The sequence below is a fragment of the Syngnathus typhle genome, linkage group LG2 (genome assembly GCF_033458585.1).
Source record: "Syngnathus typhle isolate RoL2023-S1 ecotype Sweden linkage group LG2, RoL_Styp_1.0, whole genome shotgun sequence".
In the NCBI taxonomy this organism is placed as follows: domain Eukaryota; kingdom Metazoa; phylum Chordata; class Actinopteri; order Syngnathiformes; family Syngnathidae; genus Syngnathus; species Syngnathus typhle.
This window is the reverse complement of record NC_083739.1, coordinates 1,194,175-1,220,856: the sequence shown is the minus strand read 5'-3', so window position 1 is coordinate 1,220,856 and position 26,682 is coordinate 1,194,175. Positions and strand designations below refer to the sequence as shown.

Here is a 26,682-nt window from a genome sequence, read left to right as displayed (position 1 = left end):
GTGCTAACCAGTTGGCCACAGTAGCGCTCATCTTTTACTATTCTATCCTTTGGTCAGCTCGCTATGACCCCGTGACCCTAATGAAGCGGTGTTGAAGATGGATGGATAATTACTTGGACCCCACTTTGGGGGGGCATGATAACTACATTGCACTGCACTTTTTTTTTTTTTTTAGAATTAACTATTTTACAAACGCATTTGAACTTAAAAAAAAAACCTTTTGTTGAAAAGATTATTTTTTCAACTATTTGAACTTTTTTTTAACTTCACCTACAAATGATCTGGGTCACGTGTGGTTTGAACTATCAACTACAAAACGTTTGACCACCTCTGCTTCTGTGCCACTTTCTTTTGACGGCAGTGACTTGAAATTCCCGACGGTACCTGAATGCAGCAGCAGCAGCAAAGGTTTCTCAGGAGGAGTTTTCCTCCTCCCTCCTCCCCCTCCTCCTCCTCCTCCCACGCACCCACGCGCACATTCCAGCATGCAGGCGTTCCTGCTTTGTGAATGAGTGTGTGCGCGTGCACGTGAGGGAGGGTGTGCATGCAGAGCGGCGCTCCACAGTCAGTCAGTCAGTCGCAGCTCAGGAGCGCAAAAGGAGCGAGCGGGCGAGCAAGTGGAGCAAATGGAATTGATCACAGGAGTCCGACCGTTGTTAATATTCACCTACGTGCTCATTAATGGCATCCTCGTCACCCTGCAAAGCAAAGAAGGTGAGTTGTCAAGTCCTTCTTCAAAGTTTCCCCGGACTCGAACACGCGGAGTACGTACAAGAAAGTGTCAGCGTTTGAAAACGACCTCAAACACTTTGATAATAACATTTATTTTAGTTTGTAATTGACTATTATAGGTTTTATATTTTGTACGAGTTCCAGGGTGACAAAAAAAGAAATGTATTTAAATTGAATTTTGTTTTAATTTTGACATCAATTTTCCCTTCAATAGTATTCATAGCTGCATTATTTTCTCGAACCACTGATTTGAAATGTCTTTTTATATTCGCAATGACATGATAAGAGGCCCATTTGTGACCATACTTTATGATCATCGCAATTTTAAAGGCCTTCTGAGGGAAATCGTAACTGCCATGTGACCCGCAATAAAAAAATAAAAAAAGACCGACACTTATCCAACTTTACAACACATGATGACGTTGCGTGGGTGTCTCCCTCCCTCCCTACACAGAGGTGCTTTTGGACATGAAGGCCACAGGAGGTGAGCTGGGCTGGTTGACTTGGCCTTTCGAGCAAGGAGACAAACCCGGGGTGAGTATCTCTTTCGCACACACACACGTTTTACACACCTGGAATTTGCCCGCACGGAGACTTTGCACAGGAAAGGGCCAAGCCTGGCTTGTGTGAAATATTTGACCATTTGAGGTCTGGGCCTTTTGCGTCAAATGTGCCACTTGCCGGCCGGGCTCACGAGAGGGAAAGGGATTGAAGTCACCCGCCGAGCATGTCTGGGCTCTGCCAAAGCGGAGGCAGACAGAATAGCAGCTCCTCCTGAACTGGGAATACTTGTGGCTTCTTGCGGTTTGGAGGCTCGGCCTGCGCAATTGTATGTTAGCAAGCAATTAACTTTTTCAGGCCGGCCTCTTTTTTTTTTTCTGGGGTTAATGCTCACAGATATTGCTTGAAAAGTGTGTCACGGAAAATTGTCTTTGTTGTTCCGCATATTGTCGTGCTTATTATAGTACCGTTTTTTTCCATGTATAATGGGCCGCCATGTATAAAACGCACCCTAAAAATGGCATGTTGATGCTGGAAAAAAGCCTGTCCCCATGTATAATACGCACCCAAATTTTGACTCCTACTTAATCTCGGTTAACGTAAAATTATTTCAGAAAAAAGATCATCTTTGGGAACAACCGGATGTTATTCTGCCGGTCAGTATCACGATAGCGAAGAAATGTTTCGGATTTGTGTAGGGTACATTGTGACAGACAGCAAACGAGCAGGTGATCGAACAAGCGTCTGATACCAGAGCATTGTGTTCGTATGGAGCGTGTTTGAAGTGAACAGCAGAGAAGAAAGCGCATCTGTAATGGCGGCCTCCGTATCATATCCGGATAAAAATAAAAAAGAAACATTTTTCTTTTTTTTTGTACCCATGTATAATGCGCACGCCAGATTTTAGGACAATAAATTAGTTAAATTTTGCGCATTATACACGGAAAAAAACGGTAGAAGAGGTGTGTTTGTCCTTTTTCACACTAATTGAGCGGTGGTCCAAAAATGACTCCAAATGTGTGGTCCTTCTTTAAATGCTCTTTTTATTCCACTTTGTATACCCGGCCGGCGTGCTCACACACATTTTACGCAGCAACTCTGTGTACACAAATTGCAAACCTAGCTTGCCTTTAAAAAGCCCCGTGGGGCTAGTTGTTCCTCCAGCCAAGACTGTGTTCAAACATGTTGCGGCTTTTCCAGAAATATTTGTGGCAACTTTTAGTGTAGAGTGTAAGCGGCGTCGGAAAAGTGACTGGAAATATTGCGGGATCTCGCTGAGCGTTCTCACGCTGCTTTGCTTCGGCAGAGGATTGGCGTTGGAGCAAAATGAATGAACGCTATTCACTTTTGCGTGTTGGCGCGACCTTAATTACTGCTGTGAAGGAAATGAAATCCAGGTTTAGTCTGTCGTGATTGAACCATTGTAAGTCGTACTAAAGTAGGAATCCGATCCACACCTCAAAATTAGTGCTTGTAATGGAAACGGGTGTCATTGTCATTGAGGCGCTGACGTGACATCAGAGGTGGAACAAAAATGACCTCTGCTATGGAAACACGTCCTGGCAGCTGCTTAAAGGGGACATATTGTGAATTTTTTTTCCCCGCAATTTAAAACCATTCCCAGGTGTCTTAACATGTCTGTGACATGATTTTGTCACAATACCCAAAGAATCACGATTAACTAGGGGTGTAAATGGCGGGTTTTGTCACGATACGATATCATATCGATACAAAGAACTACGATACGATATTTGCCGATATCTTAAAGCCTGCTGCGATTCATTCACGATATATCACGATATAGTGCTCTACGATCGATTTTTATTTATATTTTTTTTAAATAAAAAATATAGAACAATATCCTGATTTATAACAATTCATACGCAAAATCAACAAGGTACTGCAAACTATTTATTTAGGAAATGACAAGAGTATTGTAGTATACAACGTGCTTATTTTAACACTCAACTTTGATGTGGTGTTTTTTCTCGAAATGTGCATCGAGATTTGTGCTCCCTGAATATTTGATCACCGCATGGCAGGATTTACAAACTGCACGTGTCTTGTCCGTTGAGCCATCTTTTCTTTGGAATCCAAAGTGCTTCCAAACGAATGACTCGAAGCCTAAAGGGGAGCAAATTTCCTCGTCTTTTTGGACACTAGCCCTAGCACCAGCCCAGGAGCCGCGTACTAGTTGTCGCCTCCCCTTTCACGTGCGTGCTCTGCTCACAACACAACACGCCGCCGCGCCACTGCTCCCGGAAAGAGGAAGCAAGCAACAATGAACTGGATTCCAAAATAAAGTTGCGTCTAATGTCCGAGGTCAAACACGGCGATATAAATCGATGTTTACGTTTAGCATCGATGCCAATAAATCGTAGAGCATTATATCGATTAATCGATGTGTATCGATGAATCGTTACACCCCTACGATTAACAGCAACATTGCATCGTCGCCGTTTTGAGAAATCGAGTCTAAAATTAAATGTATGGATTAGGCTTTCCGATCAGGATTCTTGGAGCTGATCATCCATCGGTTTTAAAAAGATCACCGGTTTGATGAAAAGATGGACCAATCTAGTCAATTAAAAAAACGACTGTACAGTCGACCTATTGGACCAGGCGTCCCTTCTAAAGTCTCTGCGTTGTCTTCCAGTGGGAGGTGGCTCAAAAGACCCTGAACGGCTCTCAGTTCTACGCGTACTCTGTTTGCAACGTGGGCGAACGCGAGCAAGACAACTGGCTGCGCACCACCTTCATCCAACGGCGAGCGTCCGCCTCGCGGGTCTTGGTGGAGCTCCAGTTCATCGTACGCGACTGCAACTCCTTCGACGGCGCCTCCATGACCTGCAAGGAAACCTTCAACCTCTTCACTTCCGAGTCGGACGTGGACGTGGGCACCACCTTCCGCAAGGGTCAGTTCAAGAAAGTGGCCACCATCGCTCCGGACGAGATCACCAGCAAGAACGAGCTGCACATCAACACGGAAACGCGGGTGGTGGAGAACCTCTCTCGGAAAGGCTTCTACTTGGCCTTTCAAGACATCGGCGCCTGCGTGGCTCTTCTGTCGGTCAGGGTTTACTACAAAACGTGCCCCGCCACAGTGATGAGCCTGGCCTCCTTCCCCGAAACGGTGGCCGGCGGCGAGAACCAGGCCCTGAGGGAGGTCAACGGGAGATGCGTGGATAACGCCGTCAGCGAGGAGCTGCCTCGGGTCTACTGCACCGTGGATGGAGAATGGGTGGTGCCCGTTGGACAGTGCCAGTGCAAAGCGGGCCATGAGAAAATCCAAGACGTGTGTCAAGGTAAGCGCTCGTCTCCGGATGCTGTCCGTCCGTCCGTCCGTCTCTTTGCGCTGACCATTTGGCTTGACTGTTTCTTTGGGTTGCGAAAGCGTCATTTGCCGCCTATGTTTGTCATGGACGTTATTAGCGTCGCTCGGTGGAATTCCCCCCTCGGCTAAGCCGGCCGGCTCCTCCGCGATGGGAGGAATGCGACGTGTTCCGACATCGTCTTTGACCTGGCAGCACAAGCTGACAATGAGGATGTGCGTGCCTTCTGCCCTCGACAAACTTTCATCCAAGTGCAAGTTCTTGGACGACAGAAGGCTGTTTTAGGATCTTCAAATGCACTTTAAAGTAGTATGAAAAATATTTACCGTATTTTCCGGACTATAAGGCGCACCTAAAATCCTCAAATCTTCTCAAAAGCCGACAGTGCGCCTTATAGTCCGGTGCGCCTTATACATGGACTAAATTCCTAAATTGAAACTGGCCCGAAGCATTGTGTCATGAAATCAAGCATAAGTGGCCTGCTGAAGACTATGAATCATGAATCAAAAAGACTATGGATCATTATTTTGTGATTATAAAGTCATTTGTTGCATCTGAAGTTGAAATAGATAAAAGATAAAATGGAGAATGATTTGATTTGGATTTAAAATCTGACATGATGCATTAATGGTGCACCTTATAGTCCGGTGCGCCTTATATAAGGACAAAGTTTTAAAATGGGCCATTCATTGAAGGTGCGCCTGATAGTCCGGTGCGCCTTATAGTCCGGAAAATACGGTATTTGGAGGGAGAGCAAGAAAAATAAGACAAAAATATTGAACCAAAAAAACATCACTATGCACTGATCAGTGCAATAAGATCAATAACAATGCCCAAAGCTGTACTGTATCAAATGAATCTACTATTGCTTTGTGTAGGCCTAAAAAGCACAATGCTTGAGACATTCAATAACCTTTCTAATCTCTTCAGCAAAAATTAGCCTTATCGTCAAATACTTCGATCGTGGGTCGCCATCTAGTGATCGAAAGTGGAATTACATTCCCACCTTCACATGAAAAAATCGCAAAACAAGAGCCCATGGACCAGGAATGGTTACTGGAGCGAGGTTTACCATACAGCAGTTTAGTTTCGGCTGCAAAAAGGAAACCTTCTCATTTTCAAGTGTGCAGCACGAAAGCCTATTTCCATCCCTGGCGTGGGCCGCTGCTTTCAGGTGTGTTGCGCAACCGCATGCACCGACAGGCCTAAACACCTCATGACTCTCATTAGTCCAAATGATTCGTTTTCTCGAAAACCTCGCCTCGTCAATCCTGCTTCCCTCTAATAGATTCACACTTGGTTTGGCATAAAAATGCTCAAGTTTACTACCACTGTATCATTTTTAGCTGCCAGGTGGGATGATGAGGGAGTGGCGGCGTGTCGGAATGAGAGCAGAACTCGACCAAAGTGAGCAAGAGCTTGTATTTAGAGGAGGGCTGTGATTTTAAAACACACTGGAATGTAAAGGTAGGAGAACAATGAGGCGCTGTGTTTCCCACTCACCTCCCCAGTGCATTCCTCATCCGTTTGCCGGAGAGCAGTACTCCTTCCCAGGCAGCGCTCGGTGGCGGTGCTAATGGTGGGGGGGGGGGGATGTCGATGTTGGGTCAAGACCTCCCATAAAAAGGAGTCAATGCGGCAGATCCAAGATGAAGAGCTCCGAGACGCACACAGGAAGTTGGAGACGAGCGTGGAAATGTCTGCTTGTGCTCTCCGTCAGCTCTTCAAAGGTTTGAAGATGGCTCAAGCGCGCATTCGCTCCATAGGAAATCTTTCTTGGTGGGATGATGATAAAAGTCCACCGATCGACCGCCGAGGAATTAATCGCTTTTTATGAACTGTGACTTACGTCTGTCAGCCAAATTGTTTGGAATGAAAACACGCGGCTTATTTTGGATCTTACCATCCGTGACCGCCGCAATGTAGATAAATCAGACGTTGACTAAATGTTTATTAACACTCCTCACAAATGTTTAGCTTTTAAACTTGGCAGCCCCGATCGTCACAATAAATAAAGAGTAACACATCGGAGTTTTTAAAGCTCATTTGGTTACCCATAATCCTTCCTGCTACAATAAAAGCTCTTATCATTTGTGAGCTGGCACATGGACGGGCCTCGGCTGCTGGACTTTGGGATCGCGTTTAGCCCTCCGGGCCCTGGGCTCATCAGCCTCATCACACTTAATCCCCGGTCAAGGTTGTTATCCTGGAACACACGATGAGACCTATTTGGACCGCCCAGCGCAGAATTAGCATCCCGGATGAGTCGGAGCCTTCCAGTAAAGTGATTATTGGTCTCGCCAGAAAGTTCCTGTAAACTATTTTCTGCATCTCCTAATTTTCCACTCAAGTCTCCACGCTCATTCTCGGATGACGCAACGACAAAGTTTGACTTGCGTGGTGAATGATGTGAATAGCTAGTAATTGACTTGGGTGTGTTTGAGTAACTACTGCTTTTGTGCCCCCCCCCCCCCCCCCCCCCCCAAGTCATCTCTGGAATATACCCAACCTCATTTTGAAGTGTCTAACGCAAAGACATGCGCTGGCTGGCGCCTAAGGCTAACAAGCTGCCAAACAAAGTTTGCTGGTTATTTTGGGGCCGGGGTGCAGGAGTCCTGAATATGACACCAGCGGTGTTTGAACATCACTTGTGCAGACCTGATGGGAACATTTAGCGGACTTTTGAAATTGGGGTTATGGAAGGGGGTAGATATTTAATGCCAATTCCCCGGAAATTAGGAAATGTTCCCAGTTGGACACTTTCCATCGCAATTATGGGAATTAACTGGGATTGAGGGTAATTGAATGGAAAGGTATCGTATTCGAGTCGAAAAAGAATCGTATTGTTTTGTCACAAGCAGACGTTTATACAAAATGAGTTGCGGTGTGTCTGAAGCTCACTCGCTTCTTTGTACTCACTTGAGAAACTCACAAATTCTGGCTCGCACAGTGAAGCATAAAAATGATGCGACGTGACTAGTGATTCCAGTTTCCATCCTTGAACATTACTGGAAGCTAGCAATTGTAATCTGATTTATATTTGACATTTTCTCCAAAGTATTTGCGTTTCATAAAGTCACGACTGAACACTTGTGTTGCTTCTATTAAGTTTGAATTTGGTTCGCTGCTACTTCATGTTTTTCTCCCCCCCACGGCTGTTAGCTTAAAGGAAACCAGTATTGAGCAACTTTTTATGAGGTTTACTTCTAATCTTGTCTGAGTTCTGTTTGAGTCCAATTGTTAGGCAAGAAGGAGCGCTGAATGAATGTACGAATGGCTTTGTTAGCTTCTTGTGCTAGCCGTTGGCGAGCTTTGTAGATGCGTGCCGCCTCACAACTGTGATGCCTTTTCATCTATTTCGGTTTCATTTGAGACTTTTGTGACAGTTAATAAAGTTAATTGACCATTTAAATAGTTTGAATACTGAGCGCCATTATGTTCGAGTGAGACGTGAACTTCCTTTTGAGCTTTTTTTTTGTTTGTCCTGTGATAACTGTGGAATTTAAGCAAGGTGTGGTGATTCACGGCCATTTTTTTCTTTCCTGCTTAGTCCCAACTGTGTATTTGTAATCCCCTTAATGGTATAAGACCCAAGTCTTACACCATTTCACTTTATCTGCTCAGGCGTGAACATGGCCAATTGGATTTAGTTGACCTGTGGTGGATGTCACATGTCAAAAAATTGACATTTCTGTCATGGCGCTGGTCATTTAGATGGAGGTGTTTTTTTTTTTTTTGTTTGATATATTAGCACAGTTTCTTCAGATTTGGTGCCAAAGTGGAATCTGGCCGACGGGCGAGGGAGTTCCTTAAATAATGGGCGCTTTCAATTCATGTCATGTTTTGACAAGAGAGGTGAAACAAAGCTGTACACAAGCCAACAGGAAATACTGTAAACTGGTGCTTTTTTTTGTTGCTTTCTAGTTGAGTTGTGTAATCATTCGGAGCTCCAGCGTGACAGAGCAAGGTGTACCTGCATGACTAAGACCGGAAAAAATGTATTTGATGATATGCCATGAACCCACAACAGAGGACCGATGATCTCAATTTGAAAACAATTTTTCCCCCATGGGATATCGTCTCTCTGTTCCTGAACGCTTTATCAACCAGAGTTGCCATGTGTTCCGATTTGTCCATATTTTGTTACAGGCACTTGACTCGATTTGTTCCACAGTTACGGATTAAGTGAAAAATGTTCCAGAGAGGAGTGAGCGAGTAGGTGCTTGACACGTACTTTCCGATTGGCTGACAATATAGCGACTCTTTGGTGTTTGTTGCTTATCTTATCTCGTATTCCTCAGTATAAACAATTGCTCGATTCGGTTTTTTTTTCCAAATATGCCGCTAAGATTTGCAATATATTTTTTTTTATTAAATACCTTTGCCAAAGGAGCACGCAGCCCACTTAAAAATATTTACATCATAACATTTTTCATCAAATCTAATTTTATAATTAAAAAAAAATCACTACAAGTGAAGACAAAACCTGAATCATTAAAAAAAAACAAAAAACAGCACAATTGCTAATTTAGTCTAAATTACATCAGCCGGTTCTACTGATTGTGAAGGCTCTGGGCAGATTAGACTGACATGGCAACACGGAGAGGCTGAAATTCGATTGGACCAAAACAAAACACAAAAATCAAGCATCCATAACTGCAAGCAGTCCAGCCAAAAGAAAATTGGTGTAAACATATATAAAATGACACACAAAACCCCCAAATCCCTCTGATGTGTGAGCTGAGGTTTCACGAGCTTTGTTGTTTTTTTTCTATAGAACAAAGTTGATGTATAGCTGTGGTTTAACCAGTACAAATTATTATTGGCTGTGTTTTTCTGCTAGAAGGGAACTTGGGAATGGTATGTGTATTTGTGGTGGTGTAGCCTGGTTGGGGGTCGGGGGGTTGGGGGGGGGCCCGGGGGGTCACTACAATGTGAAGCGCATTGTGTTCTTCTGTTGTGCGAGGTGAGCTCAGCACTTTCCTTCCCAGTGTGTCATTCATCTCCTCATCTGACAACAGCCAGCCAGCCAGCCGCCCGTCCGTCCGTCCGTCCCTGCCAACAGGACGAGCGGAAACCGGAGGCCACCTAATCCCTGGTTGACTCCCCGACCCGTTTGGCTCAGAGCTTTCTATTGTGGCCCGGCCACACTCAGCCACTTTCATAGATTTTTTTTTATTGGTGCATTTCACCAGGAAGTCGAGAGCATCGGGGGGGGGGGGGGGGGGGGGTGCTGTGTTTGCCACCTGGCTATCCTGCTTGTTGACTTTTCCAAATAAGCAAGAAAAAAATCCCACTCCTAGTCATTTAAATCTAATACCAAAGTTGCTTTCTTCAGCACCGACGCCGTCGCTGCATTCCATGGACAAGTTAGAACGTGTGATTGCCAACAAGCTTGTCTGCTTAGACAAACAACTTTGAAAAGATACTTTGTTATGAAAAATGGAAAAGTTGAGTAACAGATTTACTCTTGGTCGTTATTACTGTTATTTTGACTAAGGCATGGACTGTGTTGTCCCGGTATACAATCCAGTCAGCCTCGACAACTGTAGGTGGCGCTATGTTCCCTAACTCACAACTCTCTGCAATTTGAGCCATTGCTTGGTGGACTTTTTATTCGATCATTTTAAAACAAGCTGGTAGCTGGTTCAAATGATTCATCTCTCGACAGTAATATATTAATATATTAAGATTACCCTGCAACTTTTGCAGCTACTTCCTTTTCCAAGTCTTGGTATGCTCAAAAACTCCCAGAAGAGCCTTAACGAAGGCTTCTCGTCTTACTCTGGTTTGATGTACTCTAGACAAGCTGCAATAGCTTGACCATGCTTGTTAGCTTCACAATGACAATTTCTTTTTGGACCATTTTCGTCAAAAAGTTCAAAAGTCAAGCTTTCGGCCCGCATCAAGTCAGTCATCCTATTGTTTAGTCCGCTTCAAAGGCGACTTAACTTCAGAACCTCTTTTCACTGGGTGGATCTCATCCATCCCCTGTTACCGGTGGTCCGAGAGGAGAAAAGAATGGATTGTATTTGTTAACAGCCACATGAAAGCCCGAGTGCAATTGTGAAACAGATGTAATGCCCTCACAGCTGCTAATCCTTTTGGCTAATAATGGCCGACGGGCCGACCGGCCGGCCGACCCCCTTTCATGCACACGCTTCCGCCGTCCTCTACCTACCTACCTCCCAGCACCTTTTACCTCACCCAACAGAGCCCCCCATTGTTCAAAATGCTAATTCCGTGTTGTCACCCTGCACGGAAGCCGAACATATTGCCGTCATAGTCAAGTAGCTGAAAAACGGAAAAGTCACGGCTAATGATTTACACATTTATTTGTTCTCATTCATTCACTCTATTTTTGTGTCCCTTGGCTATACTTCTAGCCGTTCCTTCCCTCCTCGCTGCTAACATGATTTTGTTTGACTTGGCCGGTGAGTTTCGGGAAGCCACGCACACTTTAACTCACTGCTGCCCTCAGGCACATATGACCTTACTGCCAAACTCCATTGTGCCCCCCCCCCCCCCCAACCCCTACCACTTAGGCCTCAGGTCTCGGGGCCAATTCCCCCCTGTCAAGTCCCCATGTTAGCCATTCATCCATCTATCCGAGCACGCATTCATCACTGTCACCATCTCATCCATCTTAACTTGTGCAGACGCACCGACCGGGAGGGGCACGTCGTGGCTCCGGCTCCTGGACTAGAGGGCCGGGGGGGCTCCCAGAATGTAACCGGCCCCTTGCACTCTGCTTCAATAAACAAACAGAGCGGCTGGAAGTTGGCGGAGGCCTCTCAAATGACAAACAGCACTTCAAGTTTGGAGCGCTAAGCGGGGGAAAATGGGTGCCTTAAGTTCATCACATGTTTGGAGTCTTTTAAAAAGGCTTTTGTTCATGGTCATATCTGGAGTCTTTCATTTTGTGTTGTCGCCAGGTCAACGCTAAGCTCGACTCAAGGCTGGCGCTTCTTGGTCACGCTTACGGTGTTTTCTTACTTTCATTGAATCCTTGACGGAGGAAGGAAGGAAGGAAGCGCTGCGTCAAACTCACGCTTCCTGCCATGTCCCCGAAACAATCCGCCTTCTACGCCGACTCGGGAAGCAACTGTTGTCCAACTATCCTCTTGCGAAACAACTCAGTGGTCATCTCCTGCTCAAAAAGGGCTTGGATAGACAAAGTAGTTAGTAAGAACACGTATTTAAGAGCACAAACACTGCTGTTAAAAACTGATTGCTGGAGTGTTTTGATTAGCGTAGCTGAGACGCTAGCAAGTGTTTTGATTAGCGTAGCTGAGAAGCTAGCAAACGCGTGACATATGTCTCGGCATTTCTTTTGCTTGCCTCATACATTCTTGATATTCCAAGACAAGCTTGTGGCTAAGGTGGTGGAGCAAATTGCTCATGTTGCTACTTTAGTCCGGCAACACTTGCATAAAATGTTTATTTGGTCTGGCAGATTTTTTTGGGGGGGAAGTAAAAAACAAAAACTTCCAGTTTGATACAGCTTCTCATTCTACTCTGTCATCATGTTCAAGCAGCTCTGCGGCTTCCATTTCGGAACGTTCAGTCTCCGTTCTAGCCATGTTTACCTTGACTGAACATTATATTGTTTAGCTTCACCACACCTTGCAGTCAGTCACACCTTGCGCGTTTAAAAGCTCAGCAGTGAAAAGGATCCAGTGTGAACCGGTACAAAATCAAACCCGGCTAACAATAGACAACAATACCTCGTTGTGACGAGGCTTAAAAAAACATCTTACCAAAGGTAGAATGTCAAAGTATTGTCAGCAAGTTGAGACAGAGAGCAATTGCAAAGGCGAGTTACAAAAAGACAGAATTAGTTCATTCATGCATGCATCATCTCAATTTTGCAATTCAGCTACTTTTTCGAGAACAAAGTTGCGAGTCAAAGAAAAGCACTTACCGTAATCTTCGGACTATAAATCGTGGTTTTTTTTCATAGTTTGGATGGGGGGGCGATTTATACTCAGGAGCGACTTATATATGTTTTTTTTCACTTTTTTGGGCATTTTATGGCTGGTGCGACTTAATACTCCGGTGCGACTTATAGTCCGAAAATTACGGTAAGTTCATCTGTAAAATGTGTTGGCCTTTTTTTGAACATGATTACTATCAAAGGTAGCCTACGTACAAATTGTGACAAATCGGAATCTTTGATATCAGCTTCAGCCAACATTTCTCGTCAGCCGGAGAAAAAAAGATTTTGTTTTTGCAAAACGCAGTGCTTGGTTTCATTTCTCGACAACATTGAATTCCACCTCATGGAGACAACCAAGTCAACAGCGAAAGGAACTGAAAGTGTAGCCGTGCGCCTTGTTATGGTTGGGACCTCCTGTCGCGCAGTGTTCACTGGAATGCATTTCCATGTGACTGGAAGGTCGCGCGGCGAGATGCATTGCAAACAGAAAAGCCAGCCTGTCGTTTTCCTGTCTTTCTTTTTTTCACTTGCCATGTGGCATTTGGGTAACTCCCATCCATCCATCCATCCATCCATCCATCCATCCATCCATCCATCCGCAAGACTTTTTCCCTCCTCCCTTAGCACTTGAATGGCGTGGCATTCTCCTCGCCTGCTGCTTGCCGGTGAATAGCAACGTTAATGGCTTAGCTGGGGAGAGGGGAGGAAGGAATTTGGGGATTACGAGTGTGGAGAGGTAGAGCTATGAATGCCACTTGCAGGGCAGCAGCTGCTTTGCCTTCTCAAAAGCCCGACCGACCGAGTCAGGTCTGCCCTGTGTCTTTCTTTTTGTCAATCCTCGGCGGGAGTCTCAGTTTATGCCAGGGCACCTCTCTTGGCCCGGTTAATAAGTAGAGAAGCAGCTGGCCAAGGCAGAGAGGAGCTTCTGTCTTATCGGGAGGCTTGAGTGACACGCCGGCGCATTCTTTTCACGCCAACGAGTCTTTTTTTTTTTTTGTTCCTGTGTCCGCCCTTTGAGTTAATGTACTACTTGACCTCTTGGCAGGAGCTGGTCTGTTCTACGTCAAGGAGTCAATCTTATTGATATGATGCGGAGTGGAGTGGCTGCTCTCTTTTCTGCCTTCTAGATACAATTGAGGCTTGAATTGTTTTTTGGATTTGAGGAGCAATTTAGTCATTGAGATATGGTTTTTTTTACACCAGGCACATAGGTTTTATTAAACAATAAAAATGTCAGGTTTAATTCGCTGACGGAATAACTGTTAAGAGAAGAGCAACAGCAAACAAACCACAAGTGAGACAGAATATTAAGTCTTTTCTCGCGAGGAGTGCAGTACAGATAGCTTCACAACAATCTCACTACACTAAATATCTGTATACACTCCCGCTCTTTTTATTTGGATTTGACCTACCCACAATCGTGAGACAGAAAGCCCCTAAAGGGGAGGGGGAAAGCATGTGGGCTTTGCCTCGTAAGGAAAAATCACTAGGTGTTTCTAACAAAAAATGACAATAAAAAGGAGTTTTTATGGAATGCTATAGCTATCCAATATTTTAGCATTCAGGTATCGTACTGGAAATGTTATAAAAGAATTGTGTGTTTTGGTAAGCTCTATTTTGACTAATAATAGATTTCCCTCGCAGTCATGAACTTTATTTTTGAAATTTCTGTCTAAGGCGCAAAATGTTTGTTTTGTTGTTCATCTTATACTCACTTTATGCGGTACGGCCAGTCATATAAACACAAGTTCACCAGTGAAATGTAGAAATGTGTCGATGAAAACAGATAAAAATGGACATGCAATGAAAGTAAACTATAATAACTCTTGAAGACACAAAACGCTCATTTTCACTCGCAAATTGCAATGCAAAAGCGCTCATTTTGAGCCTTGTCGTGGAATGTGATTTTCAACTCACAATAGCTCCAATTTGGGGAGGAGAAAAAAGATCCCATTCAGCCAATCGGTGGCTTTGTTTTTCTATAAATACGTATATATTTTTTGGTGTGCAACTGAAAAGCAGTATGTCCATTCGTCAATGAGGTTTTATGATTTTTTTTTTTAAGAACATTTAACAGCTGTTCCCAACTTTTTTTTGCACCACTGTAAAAAAAACGTTTGAAAAGACACCTCACCTCTCCTCTGATGGTAGTTCAGTCGGCGTACTGCACAGTTCTCTCGTCATCTCGTGTTTTACACAGAGGACTTTCGACTCGCTCGTCTGCTACTGGCGTTATAGTCTCGCGACGGCAGCAGATCGGCGAGTCAAAAGTCTTCTGTAAACTGGCTGTTTGGAAGACACGCCATGAGTCCAATGGCTTAAGTCAGCTTGACGGTCCTCGCGTTCATTTGCAGCTTTCTGCCACGTGTCTCACGAGTGGGACAAGGGGGCAACGTATGTTGGCTGCCTCGTGTGAACGTGCCACGGTGTGAAGACTCGAGCAGCGGCCGCCATCGCTGCCGCCGCCGCCGGGCCCCATCGTTTTCACTTTTTATGGATGGCTCTCTGGGACATTTCACGCCGTATTAAGTTCATATTTCATCAGGCCGACGCACAGCGGGGGCAGGCAGGCAGGCGGGCGGGCTACCTGCAGTTGTGTCCACTAAAGCCAAACGTGTGAGAACAAGTGTCACCTTATCTGGGCCATACGCTTTCAAAAGCATGAAGAATGTGCCAGAATGTTGAGTGGCCTTCATTCATCACAACTTGACAATTCAGTTGCTTTTCAGATGTTTACAAAACATTTCTCAATCATTCAACAAACAAACAAGTCAATAGTCATTTCACCATCATCATTAGTTTCGTCACAATATGTTCTCGACCAAGTTTTTGTTTTCATGACACCCCTAAAAACGCTGGTTTCAAAACAACCCAATTTGGGAATTTCCTGGGTTGGTTTGCTCGAAGCAACCCAAAGTTGGGTCAATTTGACTTCCTGGGTCGATTCAAGTTTAGACCCAGCGGTACTTTTGGCTTTCAACCGGTTTTGTCCAAGGGACTAGTACTATTATAACCAAGAAGTAACTCGGGGACCAATGCTTTGACGGAATATTATTTTATTTTGCACCAAAATAGGATAGGCCTATACAGGCCATTGATTTGCATCGGTCTATTTTGGCAATCTCAGCTACATTTGACATCATTTGGATGGGAAAATCAAAATTAGCTGGAAAATAAACCAAGTTGAAAGAATAAATCCATTTTCTTTTGAAAAATGTTACAATTATTGTCCAATTTTGCAGACCACTTGCAATACCGCCACGGCCCACCGGTCGACAATCCCCGATACACAGGCTGAGTGTTTCATATAGCACAGATGTCCTCGTCAGATGGAATTGATTTGAAAGTTTCACACGGGATGATGCATGACTGGAACTTGTAGCCTCGCACGGCACTCATCTTGCCGCCGTGGAATGCGGGACGACCGGTTGCCTTTGTTGCAAGCGAGGCAACCGTTTGCCGTGTTACAAGACGTATCGGTGGCAGTCTTGCAGCCGTGGCGAGATGTAATGACTTGAGTCCACACTGCGCAGCCCCTGTTTTCCTTCTCATATCTCTGTCACCTTTGACCTTTAACTAATGAAAGGTTCACCGAAGCTTGGTGTCTCACAGACAAGAGGTAAAAAGTTCACGCTGGTGAAATGTTCAAGGCAGCCGGACCGGCTTGCGTACGTCCCACGTAATGTTTGCCTCAAGTCACACTTGCAAATGTCTTTTTCTTCTTTGCAGAATGTCAGCCCGGCTTCTTCAAAGCGGAAGCTTCCGGTGAGACGTGTCAGCCGTGTCCTGCTAACACCCAAGGCTCGGGCTCCGGGGCTTTAAATTGTTCCTGCATGGCCGGCTTCTTTCGGGCCCACAGTGACCCCCCAACCGGACCCTGTTCAGGTGATGACACCCACGCCCTGATCTCCTTTTTAACAAGTGTGACCTCATAAGTATTGGGACAGGAATTACGGCTCGCTAATGTTTTGTTTGGCTCAGTCTTGCGAAAATAAAAAAATGGAGGCTTATACAAAATTTCTAAATCTTTTTCCAAAAAAAGTTTACATTTTTTTTTAGAATAGTTTTTTTGTTTCAAAAAGTTTTTCCTCCAAGGGTCACAAAGAAAAACAAGTGACGCAATAAGTCGGCCATTTTGTTGTGCGACAGCCATTTTGGGAACATTTCAGGGCTCATTTTCTATTTTGACAAACTCATAATCGAGAAATGAGATCCAATCTGAAGTGGGGGAGTGTCCTGGGTAGATGTTAAATTGTGACATTTTGATCCGCATCAGTGATTCAACTAGTGGTGCCATCGGATTGTCACTAGCTGCAGCAAAATATTCGATTTTTCTTTGCAGAGGATAAAGAATATATGCCTATATGAGTACTGTGTTTATAATAAAGTGACACCAAGGCTAATTCATTAGACCTTCATATCGTTTTGGATTACTCGTTAGCATTAAGTAAGCCAAGTAAATAACTAACTTTAGTAGACGCTGCCGGGCCTTAAATTTGCCAACCCATATTCAGTAATTGAATCTCTTCCTTCCCATGCTCAGGCCTCCCCTCTGCTCCCAAAGACCTCATGGCCACCACCACACAACTATCCGCTGGAAAACTCCTGCTTTCCTGGAGCCCGCCAGATGACAGCGGAGGTCGAACAGATTTGACGTACAGCGTGGAATGCCAACGCTGCGAGGGCGCCACCTGTCAGCCGTGCGGAGACAAGATCCACTACGACCCGTCCAGCTCCGGCCTAACCGACACCAAGGTGTCAGTGAGCGAGCTGGACGCTCACCTCAACTATACCTTCATCGTGGAGGCTCGCAGCGGCGTGTCCAAGCTTGCCAGTCCGGCAACGCCTTCCACCAGTGCTCTGACTACATCTCTGCACTACACAGGTGAGGTGTAGTCATATCATTTCTTCTAGAACTGGGAAAAAAAACTGAAAGTCCCCCCCCCCCCCCCCCCCCCCCGTTTCCTCAGAACCTCCAAAAATCACCTCCGTCCGAATGGTGGAGAGAACGGCCACCAAGTTGTCCATCTTCTGGGACGTGTCCCCCCGACCTCGTTTCCAACCTCGGCCCTTCCGCTACAAGCTGACTTATCGCAAGAAGGTGCTTTGCTTCTTCCATTTCAAGTCACACTATTGCAACAGCACATTTGTCCTTTCAAGTGAAGAACTTGTTTGCAATTTCTATGAATCAAAGTCAAAGGTATGCAGAATAAAGGGGATTATTATTATTTTATTTTTTTTGATGCGTTCAAATCTGCACTACTAAGCACCGCAATTTTAAAATAGGTTAGACACGTTTCAGTAAATAAAGAGAATATGTACTATAGTTTTATTGTGAGTGTGCTTGCTGTATAGCAGGGAAAAAGTCCCAAAAAGTTGAGTGGAGGAATTTTGAAACTACACTGAGAGCAAATGTAAATGTTAACTGGAAATCATTTGTATCATCTTTACCATGAAAGAAGATATCAACGTCATCATGTTAATTATATGTGTCGAAAATGTTTTTTGCAATCCCCAAAAATTCTTAGAAAAATGGGCTAACATAAAACCGGAGTGCCACCTTAAATTGATATTTTTTAAACAATTAAAAAGAAATCTGCTCCAACTATGATAGTGTACACAATATTCAATTAAAATCTTTGACTTGATATTATTTGTGAAGAGTAAAAAACAAGTTCCTTCCAGTTAAAAGCCAAGAAATTCATTATTTTAATTAATTATTAGTCAATTAATATAAATGAATTGAGACGTAATAATACCAACACTTACCAATAAATAAAAATGTTGCAAATTTGTCTGAATTCCAAAAACTATTTTTCTGCTACACGTGTCACCTGCCAGATAAATTGACTTTTGAATTATTTGTCAGACATTTGTGAAGCATATTTGTTGAAAGCAAATCGGGCTTACTTGAATGACTGGGTCCTCCCTCTCAGGATGACAATCTGGATGTGACCACCTACACGGTGCTGATCCTGGAGAAGAGTTCTGTCGAGATCAGCGATCTGGCCCCAGGCACGGCCTACCTGTTCCGGGTGCAGGCCGTCGGCAGTGACGGCAGTCCCGCGGGTTCCAGTGTGGAGGAGCAGTTTGAAACCTCATCTGCAGGTAGTCATCACTCAAGTCGCTTTTGCAACGGCGTGACTTTGATTCATGTTTCTTTTGTCTTTGCAGAACCGCTGACTCAGACCAACCCGGCGCTCATTTTCGGCGTGCCCATCGCAGGCGCGGCTGTCTTGTTCATCCTGGTCCTGGTGGTCTTCCTCCGCAGACGGTCAGTAAGCGTTCCTCTTCCTGGCCGACAGGGCCTCCAAATGCATTCAATGGCTTGTCACCTCTTCTTTTCTTTCCTCCTTTCTGTCAACTATTTGGATCCGTTCCAACCCTCGAGGGAACAAAACCAAAGTGTTGCACGTTCATGGGTTCTATACTCGGCATTGTCGGCCGGGGGCCTTTTCGAAAGGGAATCGTCGGCGACAAGACGGATAGGCCTGTGAAGCGTTGTCGTAGCGTTCTGAAGGTTGCGCTCGTCCACCTTCCTCAACCTTCCTTCTGTCACCTCTTTGAATCAATGGCTTGGGCAAACACGGCCCATCGTTAGCGCTGATCAAAGAGGTGCTTTGTGAAAGCCGTGACAAAGGTTGCTATGTGCCATTCATATTAAAGCGGGCAGGCGGGCAACCAGGCGAGCGGGCCTGGTGTATGGGGAAGCGCAAGATACACCCAACCCCCCTCCAGACACTTAGCTTTCTTATTTTGTACGGCGATGAACGACAGATGACGTACAATGGAATTTATATTATACTTGCACAGTAAAAAAATACAAATTTTAACCCCCTTATAGCCAATGGTTTTCCTTCCGTCCTTTTTTATGAACAATTAAAGAATAGCACGAAGCCAGCACATGTTCTATATTTCGTTATTTACTCTTAGGTGTTGTAGGCACCGGCGGAGTTAGAGGTGGGCTGTGGGGGCACTGCCCCCCCCGCCCTCTGAAAAAAGGCTAGAACCTTCAGGATCCAGGCCAGTTAATTGATTTCTGGTTATTTGCCAATTTGTCAACATTTTCAACATCTATCTATCATATCTATCGTATCTATCGTATCTATCGTATGTATCGTATGTATCGTATGTATCGTATGTATCGTATGTATCGTATCTATCTATCTATCTATCTATCTATCTATCTATCTATCTATCTATCTATCTATCTATCTATCTATCTATCTATCTATCTATCTATCTATCTATCTATCTATCTATCTATCTATCTATCTATCTATCTATCTATCTATCTATCTATCTATCTATCTATCGTATCTATCGTATCTATCGTATCTATCGTATCTATCGTATCTATCGTATCTATCGTATCTATCGTATCTATCGTATCTATCGTATCTATCGTATCGTATCGTATCGTATCGTATCGTATCGTATCGTATCGTATCGTATCGTATCGTATCGTATCGTATCGTATCGTATCGTATCGTATCGTATCGTATCGTATCGTATCGTATCGTATCGTATCGTATCGTATCGTATCGTATCGTATCTTATCTATCTTATCTATCTTATCTATCTTATCTATCTTATCTATCTTATCTATCTTATCTATTTTATTTATTTTATTTATTTATTTATTTATTTATTTTCCATTTTTGTTTTGACTTGAGTCAATCAACTTAACAGGAGGTCCAAAACAATCTTCCAATTAGCTCACGTTCAATTTGTGGTAAATCAAAGTGATCTTTTGTGTGTCTTATTCAGGAAAAGAAATTCTCACTCCAGACAAGGACCGGAAGACGCATACTTCTCTAGCTCAGGTACCCGAAAATAAGCAAAACAATCTCTCTTTCTTCTCACATCCTTCATGTGGTGTGACCCTTGGTGTTCTCCGACCCCTTAGAGCAACTCAAACCCCTGAAGACCTACGTGGACCCGCACACCTACGAGGACCCCAACACAGCCGTACTGAAGTTTGCCACGGAAATCCACCCCAGCCACATCAGTAAACAGAAAGTCATCGGAGCTGGTGAGTGAGTGACGGTCGGGCCAGCACGCTGAGTGATGTCGCAATCCCCAGCGGGGCTGTTTACACATCACCTTTTCCACCAGTTGACTTGTCGACTGACAGCGGCTTAGTTCGCTAAAGATAACAATCTACCTGTCCTGTAATGGCGCCTCTTGTGATACATCGGCCCCTCCCCATCTCCCACGCGTCAGATGTTTATTCAAGTGGGAGCTTGACGGTCGGTTCCCATGGCCGAACCCCCTCCCTGTATCCTCCCACACCACAGGCCACCCGCCGCTTTAACAACACTCAACCTTGAACACATCTCAGCGGTGCAGCCTCGAGCCAACACACACCCTTTCTTTTTTCCCGGCATCCATTTTACCCCAATTTTGAACAGACGTCCGTTTTCTGACTTTGCTTCTATATACGTTGTGTTTGACAGGAGAGTTTGGCGAGGTGTATCGTGGTATTCTCAAAGTGCCAAGCAGGAAGGAAGCGGCCGTGGCCATCAAGACGCTGAAGCCAGGCTACTCGGAGAAACAGAGGCAAGACTTTCTGGGCGAGGCTTCCATCATGGGTCAATTCTCCCACCAGAACATCATCCGCCTGGAGGGGGTGGTCACCAAATGTACGCTTGACTTTTTGCACTTCAAACATGCTTTCACTTGTTTGTTAACATGCTTTTATGTTTGGGTGCAGTTAAACACGCCATGATTGTGACGGAATACATGGAGAACGGAGCACTGGATAGATATCTCAGGGTGAGTTTACTCTCCATTTCCAATAGTATGGTGGCCCGAAAGACTCAAAAATAGCTCCATGCTACACTTTCATAATCCACAGCCATTTGAATTACCGTTTTTTTCCATGTATAATGCGCAAAATGTAACTAATTTATTGTCATAAAATCTGGTTTTTTTTTTTTTTTATCCGGATATGATACGGAGGCCGCCATTACAGATGCGCTTTCTTCTCTGCTGTTCACGTCAAACACGCTCCATACGAACACAATGCTCTCGTATCAGAGGCTTGCTCAATCACCTGCTCGTTTGCTGTCACAATGTACCCTACACAAATCCGAAACATTTCTTTGCTATTGAGGTTGCTAGCGCATGCACAGTGATACTGACCGGCAGAATAACATCCGGTTGTTCCCAAAGATGATCTTTTTTCTGAAATCATTTTACGTTCACGGACTTAAGTAGGAGTCAAAATTTGGGTGCGTATTATACATGGGGACAGGCTTTTTTCCAGCATCAACATGCCATTTTTAGGGTGCGTATTATACATGGGGGCGCATTATACATGGAAAAAAACGGTAGCTTCATCCATTTTCTATACTGCTTCTCTAAAAAAATAAATAAAATTGGCATCGTCTGTTAACGTTTTTGTATTTTCATTTTTCCATCAGGACCGAGACGGTGAGATTTCCTCCTTCCAGCTCGTGGGCATGCTACGTGGCATCGCCGCAGGCATGAAGTACCTCTCCGACATGAGCTACGTCCACCGCGACCTGGCGGCTCGCAACATCCTGGTCAATAACAACCTGGAGTGTAAAGTCTCGGACTTTGGTTTATCCCGAGTGCTGGAAGACGATCCCGAGGGGACGTACACCACCAGTGTGAGTAGAAGTACAGCACAGTACAAGGATGGCTTGGATTTGAAGGCACGTCTGGAAGAGTTTCGTGGCATTTTGATTTGACAGGGAGGTAAGATCCCCATTCGCTGGACAGCTCCGGAGGCAATCGCGTACAGGAAGTTCACGTCAGCCAGCGACGTGTGGAGTTTTGGTATCGTTATGTGGGAGGTGATGGCGTTTGGCGAAAGGCCCTACTGGGACATGAGTAACCACGAGGTGAGATTTTTTTCTTTTAGCCCGCACCTTGTGTCTCGCCATGGCTCGGAGTCATCAGCGGGGCTAAATTGTCCGCAGGTGATGAAAGCCATCAACGAGGCTTTCAGGCTACCGGCGCCCATGGACTGTCCCTCGGCTGTTTACCAGCTCATGCTGCAGTGCTGGCTCCAGGATCGCTCCAAGAGGCCGCGTTTCGGGGACATTGTCAGCCTGCTGGACAAACTCCTACGGAGTCCAGACTCCCTCAAGACCATTGCTGACTTTGATCCACGGTAAGCAATCGAATCGTCCAAATGACATGACATGGAAGGGGGAAAAAATGAACTGTGGCTACAATGTATGAGGTGTGTCTGAAAAGTTCCGGGACAAGTTACCGTTTTTTCCCATGTATAATGCGCAAAATTTAACTAATTTATTGTCCTAAAATCTGGGGTGCGCATTATACATGGGTACAATTATTATTATTTTATTTTTTTAAATCCGGATATGATACGGAGGCGGCCATTACAGATGCGCTTTCTTCTCTGCTGTTCACGTCCAACACGTTCCATACGAACACAATGCTCTCGTATCAGACAAGGCTTGCTCGATCACCTGCTCGTTTGCTGTCACAATGTACCCTACACAAATCCGAAACATTTCTTCGCTATCGAGTTTGCTAGCGCATGCGCAGTGATACTGACCGGCAGAATAACATCCGGTTGTTCCCAAAGATGATCTTTTTTCTGAAATAATTTTACGTTCACGGACTTAAGTAGGAGTCCAAATTTGGGTGCGTATTATACATGGGTACAGGCTTTTTTCCAGCATCGACATGCCATTTTTAGGGTGCGTATTATACATAGGGGCGCATTATACATGGAAAAAAACGGTACTTTTCATCCATCCGTTTTAAGAGTAGAAGACAGAGCCAGCGGCAAGCGAACAAAAATAGACAGAATTATTTTACATCATACTGTACGAATCATTTTTCAAAAATGATTTGGTCAGAGGTGTGTCTCAGCGTCAACCACGCAGGGGTGTCAAAGAATTTTTTTCGCGGGCCGCATCGTAGTCATAGTTTCCTTCTGAGAGCAATAATGAGTGTCTGTCATATATAGGCTACACAAGAAACTGATAACTAGTTTTGAAATCAGAAACTCGTCAAATCTGTTTTTTTTTTTTTAAAGATGAATGGTAATAAATAATCTCTATTTTTTAAAAGTGAAGACAATTTTCAATTTTTGTATCCACGTACGGCCCAAATATAATGACACCGCAGGCCGCATTTGGCCCACGAGCCAGGGTTTGACAACTCTGTTGTCATGTCACAGTAAACTGTTGTAGGAAGTCAGGTCTTTTTTTTTTTTCCTTTGTACGACCGTGAAAAGAGACAAAAGGCCAACTTTGTCACATCTCAATCGTCACTTTTCCCCATGACTGCTCCAACTGGTTCTGTCTCTTTTTCTAATGGGTCATTTACTTTGTTGTTGTTCTTCTACTAACCACGAGATTGACTTCTTGCAGCGTATCCATCCGCCTGCCCAGCGTCAGCGGCTCAGACGGCTCGCCTTTCAGGACCGTGTCCGAATGGCTGGAATCCATCAAAATGAGCCAATACAGCGACAACTTCAGCTGCGCCGGCATCGTCAGCATGGATCAAGTCCTGCAGATGAAGAACGAGTAAGTTGGACATGCGCTCATGTTTGCTGACGCCACATATTTCTTTTTTATTATCGTGGCGGGGGGGGGCGCTTGTTTTCTTTTGCTCGATACGTTCTATTGAGAGAGTGTGTTTTCACTCTCAGCGGGACATCTGTTCCCGACTTGGTCCAAGTCGTTTCTAGAATCTGCTAAATGGCTGGCGTCATTCAGTCAGAACTTGTCAAATGCCTGTGATGGAAAAAGGATGAAGAAAGACGTGGCGGGGTTTTTTCTTTTTTTTTGAGGTCACGCCATTTTTTCGTTCTCTCATCCCTCCCTCTGCCCACAACATTTTGCCCTGAGCGGCGCTTTTGCAAAGCCTCAAAAAGTCACTTTTGGCTGTTGAGGGCAAACTCAATCTGGAGGGAGGCTTTGAAAGGGAAGAGAAGATTCCTTCCAATTTGAAGGTGTAAGAGGAGTTAAGTCTTATCTTCTCACATGTATGGGAACACTTAAATTGATTTGAATGAAATTGCCCAAAGGTTTGGAGAAAAGGCTTAGTCAAGCACATCATATCTGCTTGTTTGGGGACCATAATGAGGGCCAGAGGTTTTTCCAAAGCGGGCGAGCCGCCAAAAGGAAGCCGCAAGTGGCGGCGGCGGCATCTTTCCTGCCTGCTGTACGCCGTTCACATCTCAAGTGGCTGCGATTTGCGATGATTGCCAAGCAGATGACAAAATCCTTTCAAGTGTTTGTCGTGGCCAATGGTGCGATTGCGCGCCTCCATCTGCAAACACTCTCAAGGCCACCGGCAGCCAAGTGAATCATTGTTAAATCATTAAAGCCGCTAATGAAGGCTTTGCCCCAAAAGTGTCGTCCTTTCATGTTGTTACGTTGAACCCCGCTCCGCGTGAGTGGAGGGCCAGCGGATGTTTAATGACTTCAAGGCACGGGAGCGTGAAAAGTCTCACAAAATGTCATGTCGCTCCCATCACAGGGACATCAAGAACATCGGGGTGAGGCTGCCCGGCCATTTAAAAAGAATCGCCTACAGCATTTTGGGCTTGAAGGACCAGACCAGCACGCTGAGTGTGTTTGCGGTGTGAACGCCATCATCACAGAGACTTGAACTCAAGCACTGAAGCTGTGCGCCCCTTTGGACTCCCAAATTGAGCTGGAGCAATACCGCAGGGGGCAGCACCAGCGAAAACAAACATCCTGTACTCGCGCTCGCAGCAAACATCGGCGAGCGATGGAGGAAATACGCAAAAGGACTCAAGTACTCATTCCTTGTTTTTTAAAAAAAAGAAAAAAGAAACAGCACTCATGGAAATGGCTTCACATGCATGGAGCAAACCCAGAAGGTGTGGCAGTGAGGGCAGGAGAAAGGGAAAGGCCCAGCTTCCACTTCCTGTTCATCGGGCGAGGACGTCTGAAAGTAGCTGGAGATGACCGAAACGAAACTAAGCTATAATCTTGTAAGCAAAATGAGGCTTATGTATGAGGTACTCTGTAAATAATCCACTTTCTTTTGTATTTGGGAATTCACCCAAACCACTGGGATTAAAAGAATTTCTAATGTAGCACTTGCTTTGAAAATATTGTGGTTTTTGGTTTGTTTTAAAGTGACAGGAAATGGCTTGTTATGCTTTTAGAAATGAAAAGTAATGGTGCAAATGAGAAGGCACTCGATCTGATCTGCCGGTAATGAAGATGGAGCGGCTAACTAAGCGTTGCCAGAATGCAAAAAAAAAAGATGTCAAGAGGATGAGTCTTGTCGTGGTGAGGATGATTTCCGACTAAATAATAGTTTGCCCTTGTCTATTTTTGTAAACTCCACCCACATTCTCGTGTGCTGTCGTGGAGAACATGGGGAAGAAATGCTTTGACAATGAAGTGCCTGTTTGATTTTGTTTTTGAATTGATGACTGCAAATTATTGTGTTACCGATGTACACTTTTCTTGACTTGAATTTTTCAAATGATCTTTTTGTAGATGATACATGTAGCTTTGGATAAGGGCTTCTTTTGGCGTTACATATTATGATGTCACTTAACAGATCATTGTGTACAGTTTCCGTGATTTCTATCCAAAGCCATTTTAGCTTCCTCTCCAAAAATGATCTTTCGTCAAAGACCTTCCTTTTTTTTTTTTTTTTTTCAAAATGTATTTAATAGTTTATTTATTTTTTACTTCTATTTATTCAGCCTGATAAAACACTGAGCTTGGATTATAATTGAAGGTGGCTCTGTCATTAAAAAAGCTGTGTCGCATATATAGCTGGAATATTCAAAGTTCAGTTTGCTTTCATGCACATGTGGAGCAATAAAGTCTGGAATCCTGATTTTTGACACACAATGCTGTCGGCCTTTTTGGATGTGAGCTTCTTTGCATGTACATAGAATGGCAGTTCGTGAGATTTGGGTCATTGTGGAGAAAAGATTTGAGTTCTGCTTCAAAAGATCAAGTTGATGAGCAGCTCATAAAAAATATTGAAAAATGGTTAAAAGTGTTAACAATTAAACTAGCCCCAAGCTTTTTGTTGAAAAGGAAGCCACTCTGTGCTAAACAAAAAACAAATAAATTAAAATTGAAAATATATTTCATAGCGAAATAAAACAAAAAGAAAAATGCTATTTTAAGAAAACATAAACTAACTATAGCGTAGCAAATATGTCCTTCG

The 26,682-nt window shown here is 44.3% G+C and overlaps 1 protein-coding gene across 1 annotated transcript; it reads left to right on the top strand.

Moving 5' to 3' along the window:
* The first annotated feature begins 529 nt into the window (after positions 1 to 529).
* On the top strand, positions 530 to 26,357 carry epha2b (eph receptor A2 b). Its single transcript, XM_061264415.1, is given in 18 exon segments — positions 530 to 583; positions 585 to 714; positions 1,187 to 1,266; positions 3,890 to 4,538; positions 16,234 to 16,389; positions 17,048 to 17,389; positions 17,475 to 17,605; positions 18,441 to 18,612; positions 18,679 to 18,778; positions 20,275 to 20,330; positions 20,414 to 20,539; positions 20,964 to 21,149; positions 21,221 to 21,282; positions 21,933 to 22,142; positions 22,227 to 22,376; positions 22,455 to 22,648; positions 23,883 to 24,038; positions 24,997 to 26,357. Coding segments are annotated over 18 exon segments (3,048 nt in total). The 5' UTR covers positions 530 to 544; the 3' UTR covers positions 25,106 to 26,357.
* Positions 26,358 to 26,682: the final 325 nt, after the last annotated feature.